This window comes from Cydia strobilella, chromosome 16, assembly GCF_947568885.1.
Source record: "Cydia strobilella chromosome 16, ilCydStro3.1, whole genome shotgun sequence".
NCBI classification, from domain to species: domain Eukaryota; kingdom Metazoa; phylum Arthropoda; class Insecta; order Lepidoptera; family Tortricidae; genus Cydia; species Cydia strobilella.
Window position 1 is genome coordinate 13854250 of NC_086056.1, and position 12543 is coordinate 13866792.

The 12543-nt window shown below is 41.8% G+C and overlaps 1 protein-coding gene across 2 annotated transcripts; it reads left to right on the plus strand.

Moving 5' to 3' along the window:
• The first annotated feature begins 2336 nt into the window (after positions 1-2336).
• LOC134748418 (protein Fer3-like) lies at positions 2337-5535 on the plus strand. Of its 2 annotated transcripts, XM_063683203.1 has the most exons (4): positions 2337-2626; positions 4298-4391; positions 4883-5046; positions 5332-5535. In XM_063683203.1, exons 1-4 carry the CDS (start codon positions 2582-2584, stop codon positions 5497-5499), a joined length of 471 nt encoding a protein of 156 aa, XP_063539273.1. In that variant the 5' UTR covers positions 2337-2581; the 3' UTR covers positions 5500-5535. The 2 variants fall into 2 exon arrangements, 1 of the variants encoding a protein (XP_063539273.1); XR_010128409.1 differs by lacking the exons at positions 2337-2626; positions 4298-4391; positions 4883-5046 and adding an exon at positions 5095-5189.
• Positions 5536-12543: the final 7008 nt, after the last annotated feature.

A 12543-nucleotide genomic window follows, 5' to 3' on the forward strand; every position in this document is an offset into this window, starting at 1 on the left:
TACATTGTCAAATGGGGTTGATGTTGCTACCCTACTTTACCTCATACGCGCTGATTTCTGTCAGTTTGACGGATTCGCCCCAATTTGGCGCAATGTGCATCGAATGAGCATCTGTCCCGCCTCACCCTGTATGCTGTGACGCGATCAATTTCAGATTAACGATCTGCCATGGTTTGCAGGTGCATGGCTTTGTCGGGGTTATGGTCATTTAGTATCGATTTGTTGATGGTCTAAATTCTGATTTTTTTGGTATATATTTTCTGGATATCAAACAAGTAAGCAACTTTATTTTCTAGTAGAAGCCATAAAAGTATATCACCTACACAGGGTGATTCAGGAGACGCTAGCAGGAATAAGTAGGTTGTTATTTAGTAACTTATAAGCAACTGTTTCGTATCAGTATTAGGGTCGGTTGCACCAAACGCTAAATTTTATTGTATGGAAAGCTTCATAGTAAACCGCCGCGGCGCGCCGGGTGACGTTGATGAGTCTGCCAATTGCGGATGGTGCAACTGGCACTTAGTGAGATTACCGTTAATTTTTTAGTCGTGTTGAAAAAAAAAGTAATAAATTTATTTACTTCATGCATGGTCGCCCTATAATTAGAAAGAACTAGGTATATTCTGTTTCTTAAACTATCTACCATGGAGACTATATAAAGGAGCCAAATCTCTATGTATGAAAAGCAAAGTACCATTTACGAGTATCTTATACCTTTAAACGAGCAATTCTTGTATATATCTATCTATATATATTTATATATTTCGTGGATCTCGGAAACGGCTCTAACGATTTTGACGAAATTTGCTCTGTAGGGGTTTTCTAGGGCAAAAAATCGATCTAGCTAGGTCTTATCTCTGGGAAAACGCGCATTGTTGAGTTTTTATATGTTTTCTGAGCAAAGCTCGGTCTCCCAGATATTGAATACAGGAACAGCCAAATGCTCCTCATATTGATTGAGTGTCTGACTTAGGCTCCTGGCGCATGGCAAATAACAAAACAATGCACCTACATACAGCCTTGCTGGTGTATCAGAGGTTTGTATATGCCAGGAGGTACTAGTATAGTCATAGTCACTTAGTATACTCATGCCTGTGCAAATCCGGAATATCAATCTAGGTAGCCCGACAAAGGAAACGTTCGATTTTATGGCTCCTCTACACGATGGCCCAGCGTAGGCCAGTCCAAGAGACGGATTTATGCGTTAGAGGGAGCAATTAATATTGTTATCTCATTCCACCGCATAGCTTTGCTGCGTCCCTTGGACTGGCCTACGCTGGGCCATCGTGTAGAGGAGCCATCATAATAGCATCTGGACCGCGATTTCATCCCCGTTACAGTTTTGACACTGTAAACGTGCTATTAATCTTTTACTAACCTTTACACCCATTTTACCGCCTTAAGGGATGTTTCCGAAGATAATAAGTTACCTATTCAAAAATATCGCTTATCAGAATTGATGACTTTCCGGTTTCCACGTGAATGCCATAGTCTTTTTGTAGAATGGAACATGGAACACGACGAAAAAATTGCTTTCTCCCAAAAATAACTGACAGAAGTGGCATTACATTATGTTGATAAACTAGACACGGTGGCTAAAAAATAAGTGCATTCCTGTTGCCAGGGAGGTTTTGGGATTATACTGAGCAACTTTTACTTTGGGACCAACCCCGAAATTTTCTATGGGAGGGTAAAAAATTTTTTCGCTATTTCATGGTTGGTCCCACAGTTAAAGTTGCTCAGTATAATCCCAAAACCTCCCTGGCCAGGGGAATGCACTTATTTTTTAACCACCCTGTGAGAAATGGGTTTGAGTATTTTGCAGGTATTTATGGATATTACTTAAACTAAAGATGTCAGAGGGCCTACCGCGAGCACCGAAGTTCTCTTTTACGCCAATTAAAGCGTAATTAAAGTGACACAGAAAGATTTTCGCAATTTATGAACTTCGGTATTTGCAGTACAGGCCCTCAGATGTTTTATTTTAAGCATAAATATCTTAACCAAAATATGCCATAATATGTGCCATTTTCAATTAAAAGGTTACTTATTGTCGCTTGTCAGTAAGGCGCTATTTCCATATAGCTTCAATTAGAAATCAACCTTATCAACAAGCGACAATGCGGTTGAAAACGTCACATATATTTTCGTTTTTTTGTTTTCATTTGTACGGCAAACTGCTTTCAGAAAGTCTTCATTTCGAAATCAGATATTTTCAGTCGATATTCCCGCCCATGCACCCGCTGCAGCCAATCACAGCCAGCCACCCTCGACTCACCCTTATCCCGACCAATCACCGCTCAGAAACCTGACGATGCTATGGTTAGGGGTGCGCTTTTCAATATACAATGAGAATTGGACTTCAATAGGGTGTATGAGGGTTGATTATTGGGAGGTGAGTAATTTTAATAAAATGTTTGCGTGAAAATATGAATTTGTATTTTGATTTAGTAGGGTTTGCGACGCGGGTGGTTCTGGGTCTAACCAGTGCTAGTGGTTCTAAAGAAGGCTGGTGCTGTGGTAGCAGTGGCTGTTTTTTAGATAAGTGAGGGTGCCAGGTATCAAGATTCATTTCCCGCTGATGTCATACGGCAGCGATACGTCGCACGTTTGGAGCGGATCTGCAGTACGTATTTTAGATAATTTATTTAGTTATTTAATTGCCAATTTTTAGACATTACTGGTCACGCTAACTTTAGAGAAAAATTAAGTCTACAGACTACTAAAACACATTTATTGGAAATTTACCAAGCCCATTTACCCATTTATTATACAAATAAACTACAATTAACTAAACTAAAACTACTATAAAACTAAAAATCTAAATTTAAAATGGGCCCCCGTGGCATGGTGCCGAGGATGCTGGCAACATTTCCTCCCTTGATCGCTATGCTCAAGCGTTGGGCGAGGAAGCTGCCAGCTCTCTTATCTCCGGTCTCATCCACCAGCCGTTTCGCCAATTGCCGGTAAAGGCCCTGTGCTGCGGGGCCTCAGCAGACTACTTAGACAATGTTACTCAAGACCGAAGTGAAAATAGACTTCTCAAACAACCATGGTTAGTAGCAGTAGCGGAGCGTGTATAGAACTCGATTTCCAAGGGCTGTTATTTTATAGAAGAAAATGCAGGCTTACGCTGCGTCTTACGTAAGCGAACAACTCTCGAACGCAAAGCGGCGCGGCGCGACGGGCTCACGGCGTTCGCGTTCGCAACGAGATCGCCCACGTAGGACACTTCCACTTCTATAGGTATCAAAGGATTGATTCACCCCGGGCCGCATCGCGTTTGCGTGTTGTTCGCCTACGTAGTACGATGCGTGCGTCCACAAAGAACTGAAACTTCCCATATAGTTACCTACAATCAAATTTAGCGAAAGTATTATCATATCATATCATATCATATCATATTTATTCACAATATTTATAATATTACATGTCATTTTTATATTGTATAATTATTCTAAAATAAATAATAATATTTAGGTACATTCGTAAAAAAAAAACTATAACAATTATGTAATAATACAATTGATACTAAAGCTCAACATTCAAAAACTCGTCATAGCTGTAGAATGTGTGTTCGAGAAGCCAAGCCTTCAGTCTAGCTTTAAAGCATTGCAGCGACGGTGACGAGGTGACTGTCTCCGGCAACCTATTATATACAGTAGGACCCATTATGTGGGTCAGCTTATTGGACCTTGCTAGTTTACGTTTTACCGGGAAAAGTTGGTTAGGGTTCCGTAGCGTGCAGGCTGAGTCGGCGCGTTTTTTATATTGAGTCAGGTTGGTATACACGTAAATAGCGACTTGTTGAATCACTATTGACGGCAGAGTCAATATACCCAGTTCTTTAAAATACGCTTTCGCGGAGGTATCCTGGCTTACCTGCGCCACTCACCGCACGGCTCTTTTTTGTAGACGGAAAACTCGCAGCCAGTCGGCGGCGCGCCCCCATATCTCCGCGCCATACTGCAGCACCGAATGTATTGTCGCAAAATAGCAGCTTCGTACGACATGCCGTGGTACGACCCATGCTAGGCGGCGAAGGGCAAAGCATGCACCACCTAATTTACCACACACCTGGTCGATATGGTTATATTACGGTGACAGACGGTTCGACCTTAAAGTCACCACCTTGCCCAACGGGGGTGTTTGATGCGCCGTCACTGTTAGGTAGAATTTAATAGTTATTTAAGACCTGGAGAGACTAAGCATAAAAACTGACTCTAGCTAGATTAGCTTTTAGTGTAGGTTAGTACTGGTCTTCAGATGTTTACCTAAAGGTTTGGTGCCTTTCCAGGGCAGTGAGGTGTCCCCATACGGCCCGCTGTGGGACGCACCACCCGCGCCGGTGCCTTACCCCGACATTCTGGCGTTCCCGCCGGCCGACCTGGGTAAGATAACTATCCTAAAATAATATAGGTATGCGAAAAACGCCTTAAGCCAAGAGCGATAATGTCAGACTAAATTTTTCTGTTGTACCTAAGTCGTAATTAAATATTAAATGTTTTACTGAAAGGATTACCGTCCTAAGGTCTGCGTTAGTGTTCCTAACATTTTGCGCAAGTCTATATCCATTGTGCCTATTTCGCGGAAAAGGGCGTTATTAAATTACACTAACTACTCCAACTCTAAGTTTTCACGACGTTTTCCGTCACCGAAAAGCGACGGAATCTATTTATGGCGCTGTTGTTTTGCCTCGGGTGATATAAATGGAGAAAAAAGTGTGCACTGTGCAGTGATTTAGGAACTGATATACTTAACTGATATTTAAAGTAAAATCTGACTGGAACGTTTTATATTTATTGTTATTAATTATTAAGTTTACTTATTTAAAAATGTTCTTATTGTGAAGTATGTGTAATAGTATTAATTCTAATAACAGTGTGGTCGGCGGCGGGATGCGGGCGCGGCCCTTCGCGCGCGTCCTCCGGCGGTAAAAAGCCGCGGCGCCGCGTCGCGTCTGTCGCGCAACGACGCGCGGCAAATATACGGGAGAGGAGACGCATGTTCAACCTGAATGAGGCTTTTGACAAGTTGCGGAGAAAGGTAGGCATTCAATATCAGTCATCATGATAAAGAAATCTTGGTAAGATGGCGTCGCGTCTGTCGCGCAACGACACGCGGCAAACATACGGGAGAGGAGACGCATGTTCAACCTGAATGAGGCTTTTGACAAGTTGAGGAGAAAGGTGGTAATTCTATTTGAGATGCATTGACAAACGTTAATGCGAATGTTTAACTTTACATCGACCCACCCTTTATAATTAGGTACCTACTTACTCATTAAATATTATAAAAAAATCTTACACAATACCCACTTTCCTTTCCCAGGTCCCGACTTTTGCCTACGAAAAACGTCTCTCCCGCATCGAAACCCTCCGGCTTGCCATCACGTACATCAGCTTCATGTGCGAACTCCTGCACGGATCTCCGCAACCACACCATGCACCACCTATACAGAGGCACGTCTTTGATGGAGATGTGCCTTGGTGCGGTTAAAAGGCGTAAAGTTAGTTTTCTGTATCAGTATCGTTTCTGTGTCATCATCTTTATACCAAGATTCACGATAAGCTCACATACTTCAGCTTAAAATATGCGTGAACTTTAATATAGTTCGGACTATATTGAAGTTAATGTATTGCTTGCTTCGCTTGCATTTTAAGGTTATAACAAATAAATTGGTATTAATTATATCTGCCAAGTATTAAAGTCTGCACCGCACTGATTCACATAAACAGAGGCACGTCTTCAGAGATGTATACTACCCTAATGCCGTTAGAACCCTGAGGAGTCAGGGTACTGTGTCGATGTTTTACCTGTCTTATATTTAATAATTATCTTAACTATAAATATATTTTGCATATTTAAGTCATTATATAACCAAGATCACGTTAAAAACCTTACCATAAATGGCGTACCTAAATTGAATTAGGGACTATGAGCCAACAGGCATATAAAATTGACTTTGATTTGCTGATATTTTGAAATTTAGCCTATGAAAATTGTTTACCTATCCCAGCTTTTTTTAGAGTTACTTATAGACTGAAATAGTTAGATGAAAATATTTTAGTTGTAAGATATTTTTAGCAATTAACCCATTATATGCGTGTTTGTTTCTAATCTAGTCATAACTAAAGTAAATCTTGCAACACAATAATTATGTTGATTTCGTGTACAAATCTAGTCATGTATACCAAAGTCTTCCATTAATCATAACTTAATTCTAAGAACGATAATAAAAATTATTGTATCGTATCTCGTATCATTCATTATTCTACGTAAGAACTCATTAGTGGAATTCCTTCTAATTACGTAGATGATATGTATTGAGCGTTGAATCATAAGTGATTATAATATGTGATTAGTTAATTTACCCTTAGCTTTTTTCGGTACAAAAGGGGCGATTGGTAAATTTATTTTGTTAGTTTGTGTTAAGTGTTCAGTGAACAGTGACAAATAATGCGGTTGGTAGTGATTAATGTAAGTAAAAATTAATAAATCTGTTTTACCTATTTACAATTTCACATTACCGGCATGGAGATCTATCACCTGTACGGCTACCATCAGTTCGGCACTGACATAAACGCAAGCGTGAACGTAACTTACTTTCTATGCATCTCGCTCGTACTGACATATTAGTGCGAGCGAGATGTAGAGAAAGTAAATTACGTAGACGTTAGAGTATATGTCAGTTTTGACACTGTCAGTGACTCGTGGTACGGGTACTGGGTCATACACATTTTATAGTACCTATGCCTAACACGTTCGCGTCTTTCCTGTAGACATCGCAAAGTTAAGGGAATCTAAAGGTAATTTTTACATTGCACCCTTACAGGCGGGATATTTTTTTCAGTACTTGAAACTCAAATAAGAAAAAAGGAATATACTTATATGGACCAGAGTCGTTAACTTTTATTGTGTTGTCGACAGAAGCGACTTTTTTCTAAAATATGTTTGACCCACTACCGGTCCATATGGACCTATTATTTTTTAAACCCTTATTTAGCTTTGCGAGATGAATATTAATTGATATTGAACAACTGTTACTATAAGGCTTAAGGATGACTCACGTTAGACCGGGCCGTGACCGGGCCGGAGCTTCCGGCGCTTACTTTTCTATGACATGACAGGTGGTCACGTGATGCTTTCCATAGAAAACGAAGCGCCGGAAGCTCCGGCCCGGTCACGGCCTGGTCTAACGTGAGTCATCCTTTAGAACGCACTACGATTAATTTCTTGCGGTTTCAGTCTAATTTCTTGCGGTTTCAGTCTTTTAAGTGCGTGCTTATGAAGCATGCCGTACGTTACACTTTTTGCGGTTCTGAAACCGCAAAAAAATAATCGCAGTGCGTTCTCAGCCTAAGGTCAACTTCGCATTCGCGAAAAACAGTGGCTGTTTCGTACATTTTTAGTGTTCCGTGCAAAACTTTGTTTTGGCAAACGGAACACTTATGGGATCACTTCGGTCTTGCAAATCAGTTAAATGCGTTTTTCTCAGAGACCGTTTGACATAGATACCTAAAATTTAAAACAGTTATAGCAAATACCACCACTAATACTGTAAATAAGTCAAAACCGCTTATTTCTTATTCTTGATCAGATATCGTTTTGTATGGGACATCCAGTTTTGACGTGACAGAGCCCGACTGAGCTGACTGTGCACATACTTGAACAGAATAAAGTGAGGTAGTGTCATTATATACGTCATAATATTATTTTCATATAAATTTTACATTAATAATGATATTTTCACACTTGGTCATTCCAAATTGCAAACGTCTGACTCGATTATGTTCCAGTTTTGAATGATTCACGGTTAGTTTCACTCTATCGACCGGGATATTGACCGAATAATACAAAAGGAATCACGGTCCCGGTCGATATATGTCTATTATTTTGGTTAGAAGGAGAAGTTGTTCAGTATGACATTCATATTCATTAAAACATTCGTTGTGGTGAACAATCGGGGAAGCTTAATGTTTTTTTTTATTGACGGAGTGACTATTTAATTTATTAGTTTTTAGGCTTCCGTACCCAAAGGGTAAAAACGGGACCCTATAAAATTTTTTTTACACTAAGACCACTGTCTTGTCTGTCTGTCTGTCTGTCTGTCCGTCTGTCACCATGCTGTATCTCATGAACCGTAATAGCTACACAGTCGAAATTTTCACAGATGATGGATTTCTGTTGCCGCTGTAACAACAAATACTAAAAACAGAATAAAATAAATATTTAAGTGGGGCTCCCATACAACAAACGTGATTTTTTTTGCTGATTTTTGCGTAATGGTACGGAACCCTTCGTGCGCGAGTCCGACTCGCACTTGGCCGGTTTATTTTCAAACATGCTCGGAAATGGTCGCATTTTGTTCACGTAAATCGAAGACGTAACTACACGCGAGGCTGGGTGCGTGCAACGTCGCGGAAGGAACGTGTATATAAGATATGAGAAATTTGCTAAATATAAATATTTTTATTGTAGTTATTTCCTCACATGTTTGAGAAGAGCACTATGTACCTACATTTAGGATGTATTGGCTATGTGAGAATCTAGTAGTGGGGAAAATACAAGCGACGTCAGCGCACAACGTGTTGAAAATATGAACTTTCCTGGGGCAAAATCTTCATACTATTTGGCAGCTGCCAACTGTCAAATAAAGCAATATGTCCTACACCGGCCACACCCACTACGTCGGCGCCACAGTCATGCACGGAGCGAATACCTCGGCATACTTTTTGGCAAACATTATTGATAATGAATCCTATTACTGATATTTTATAGTTTAGAAACATGTAATCTAATGGTACTATTTATTTTCAGTGTATATTTCTGGCATGGTTGGCCACAGCGCAGGCGGAGGACCGGCCGCGGCGTCACCTCAACCAGATCAAAGATCTCATCATGAACAAGCTGTTCAGCTGCAGCGAGCCCAAGTGCACCCAGCCTGAAGCCCCCGACGTGAAGTTCTACAGCATCCCTGGGTTCAACGACGTCATCATCAAAGCTGTCCCTAAGGGAACCCTGGAACCAGCTATCTACGATAAAATACCGCCAAATTCACATATAGGCATCGTTGGATCCTATCTCGGCACCAGCACTTTAAACGAAACCTACAACGCGCTCTTAGGAGTCAAGAATCTATTAACATCGGGAATTCTGAGTGGACAATCAGAAGAGCTAAAAGAAGTAGGTCTACTACCCTCTAAGGCTCAGATTATCGCTAAACCTATAAAGCTTTGCGCAGCGCCTGCTGTCAGCCTGCCTTTTCAACCTGCCCCAGTTCTGGTACAGCCCCCAAAAGTCCCAGTATTTCCAACCCAATATTCGTACAAGCAGGTAAACCAAGACGGATCACTGACGACTTACACCAGCTCCCTTGAGTTAGGGAACGGCGTGAGAGTGACAGAGAGTGGTAAGACACTACCCTTCATCATTGATAGAGTCAGAAAAATTCCTGTGCGTTTGCCAGTTCCAGTACTGCCGGAAGTATCGAAAATTTTCGTCACAGAAGTCGCTCAACCAAAATGGATCGTACAAGATAGTAAAATGACATCTTACATGGGATGGCCTCCAACATTTAGGAAACCAGGACCAGTGATGGTCACAGAAACAGGAATCCCTCCATCCCCTATGTTTTTAATGGACAGAATCGAGAAAGTAGCTGCAATCGCATCTCATCCTAGAGGTCCCTATCTAGACGTTGCCCCAACACCAGTCGCAATTAATGCCGCAGTGGTAAGGCCTGTGCCACCAGTACCTACAGGATATTCTTATTCTCAAATGGACGTCAATGGTGGAATGATTACGCATTTAGCATCTGGAGCAAATGGTGCTGTATTAGTCACGCATAACGCCACAATGAACGTTACCGGTTTACCGGAGAAAAATCCATTTAGACATCCAACCCACACACACAGACACCCAAGCCATGCATATGCCGACGGCAGTATGAGCATTGATGGAGGTGTTCCAGCTGAACCGGTTAATGTAGTTGAATATAATCCTTTACCTATTTCTGTTTCGCCAGGTGTACCGCCTCCTCCCAGTTCATTTTCATACAAACAAATTGGAGCCGGAAAAATGACTACGTATACTGGATCGAGTATGTTTGAAGAACGCGGTTCGAGTCCTGCAATAGTTGTGCATGGGATGTCCCACCCGATCCCCCCACCGGATATTACCGACAGAATAGAGAAAGTGGCGGCAGGGGCAAAATATAACAGACCACCTCTCCTTGCCGTTCCAGTTCCAACAGAATTTGTGAGCGTTCCACCAATTCAGCCAGTGAATGTACCGGTAGCACCAGGAGCGAATTCGTTTAACTACCGACATATTAACGGCGACGGTTCCGTGACAAGCTACGGTGGATCTAGTTTAACCACTGAACAAGGTAAACCACTTCCTCCTCCTGCTAACAGGGCAACACCATTCCCACAAGGCAAAGTTCGCGTATTTGAATCTCCGATGTACAGTGGTCCTTTTCCCATGAACCCGGTAAATCTTAATGCTGTCAAGCCTTCAACGCCTGTTTCTGCTTCATATTCATACAAGTTGGTGAACAGCGTGCATCAGGGAAGCCATCCTCCAGTTGGACCTATTGATGAACCGGTTGTGGACACATTCGCTCCTCCTCCGCCATTGAGCCTAGTCCCTGCCCCGGTACAAGAGTGCATTGATGAAGACAGTGCTCAATCCGCAGTACATATTGACGGTCCTTTTACCGTAACTGATCCACATGCGCCCTTGCCACTGACTTATTCATACAAACAGTTTGGCCATAGCAATCCTAATCCATCCGTGGTTGTGAATATCGAAGACCCCGTAAGAGATGTAAAAAAAGTCAACTCGATGGTTCAACCCAAGCCAATTAATTTAAAACCAGCACCATTTGTACCAGCCGCATTTATGCCCATGTCAGCACCACAAGCAGCAATGGACGGATCGACGCCTTCATCTTTTTCTTACAAGCAAGTTACAAGTCAAGAACATCAGCCTCATTCACCTTCAGAGCCAACCCTCAACTTTGTGGAGTACAGCCATACTGGGCCATCAATTCTGCCTTCAATGATCAACTCGCGAATGCCACAAATTCATAAGAACACCATACCTTCTTCCTTCTCTTACAAGCAAGTTACAAGCCAAGAAAATCAGCTTCTTGCGCCCACTCAGACAACCGTTAACTTCATGGAGCACAGACATACTCTGCCATCAGCTCCGATGATCAACTCGCGAATGCCAGAACTTCAAAAGGACAAAGCCTCTTCTACCTTCTCGTATAAGCAAGTAACAAGCGACGGCGTATATGAATACTCTGATGAGTTTCCAAACGGCGTTAAGAATAATCTGTCCCCAAGCGCAATAAATTCTCAAGAGAACCCTGGGGATGTCGACATCGAACAGAACCCGTCAGCTTTGCCAATACCTGCGAGTCCTATGCCTACCCCAACAAACGTTATGCCAAGCCCAACAATCGCTACGCCAAATCCCACAATTCCAATGCCAGTGCCATCAAACCCTATGCCATTTCCTCCTGGACTAACTTTCAACAGCCAGGACGACTTAGCCAACAACCCAATTATAGTGCCAGATTCCACCCCCGATTCAATTTTCTCGTTCAAGTCAAGCAATCCTGACGGGTCGACTATAACGCTTAAGGGTGATGGGCACAACAGCATAGCTGTGCAGCTAGAGGACGCGACGCGGACTGAAGCAGTGAGTCAAGAGCCAACAAGGCCGGAAATAGAGAGCTATCCACCTGGAACGCAAGTGTTGCAAAAATCTACGCCTGCACCTGCAATAGAGGAAGGACCTGTGTCTGGCCACGTCAAACCGATTCGGCAACGTCTTGTTAGAAGAAAGAAACCTGATGTACATAGAGGAGACATTCCTGAGGGCGAGTGATTAGACTGATTAGCTTGTGTGTAATGTTATCTTAGTTTAAATTAAATCATATTTATTGTATTTCTGGTTTTCGTTGATACTTCTTCGTTAATCGAAAAGAAAAGGTGTTTTAAAATGTTGGCAGTCTCTTTAACTTGCTTAGCGGTTTCATTGAAACAATAATGAGAGCGTAACTTCAATTGTATGGAGAACCGAGCTTGCCGGGGACTCTTAACTACCTGTTGGTAATATTTAGCTGTTGCAGCTTTTGCAGGCATATGAGTTCGATCAATCATGACTGTATCCTATTTTACAGTTTGTGTAGAAAGTCAGATGCATGGTATGGGTATGTTTTTATTAGCTATTCTGCGAAGATTATCGACTTACCATGTTGGTAGTTTTTCATGAGGTACTATTTTGTCTAAGACTGGATCATACTTCTTAATAGCCACTACCGCAGCATCACATGTCATGTATACACAACACACAATCCGTATAATTTTCTGAAACATTCGACAATACTAACCTGAGGGCTACTAATACATTCCCTCAAGCAAACCTCGGCAGGGATCCCTTCTTTAATTAAATATGCCCTAAGGCGTTTGTCTTCGGATAAATATCTTAAAATGAAACATGCTTAAAATTTAAGTATTAGTACATATT

Bases quoted from the DNA above. Each gene is read 5' to 3' on its own strand.
- LOC134748418 (XM_063683203.1), top strand. From the start codon at position 2,582: ATGTCATACGGCAGCGATACGTCGCACGTTTGGAGCGGATCTGCA. The intron at 4,392-4,882 runs GTAAGATAACTA...TTCTAATAACAG, and splicing joins GTTCCCGCCGGCCGACCTGG to TGTGGTCGGCGGCGGGATGC. The intron at 5,047-5,331 runs GTAGGCATTCAA...TTCCTTTCCCAG, and splicing joins TTGACAAGTTGCGGAGAAAG to GTCCCGACTTTTGCCTACGA.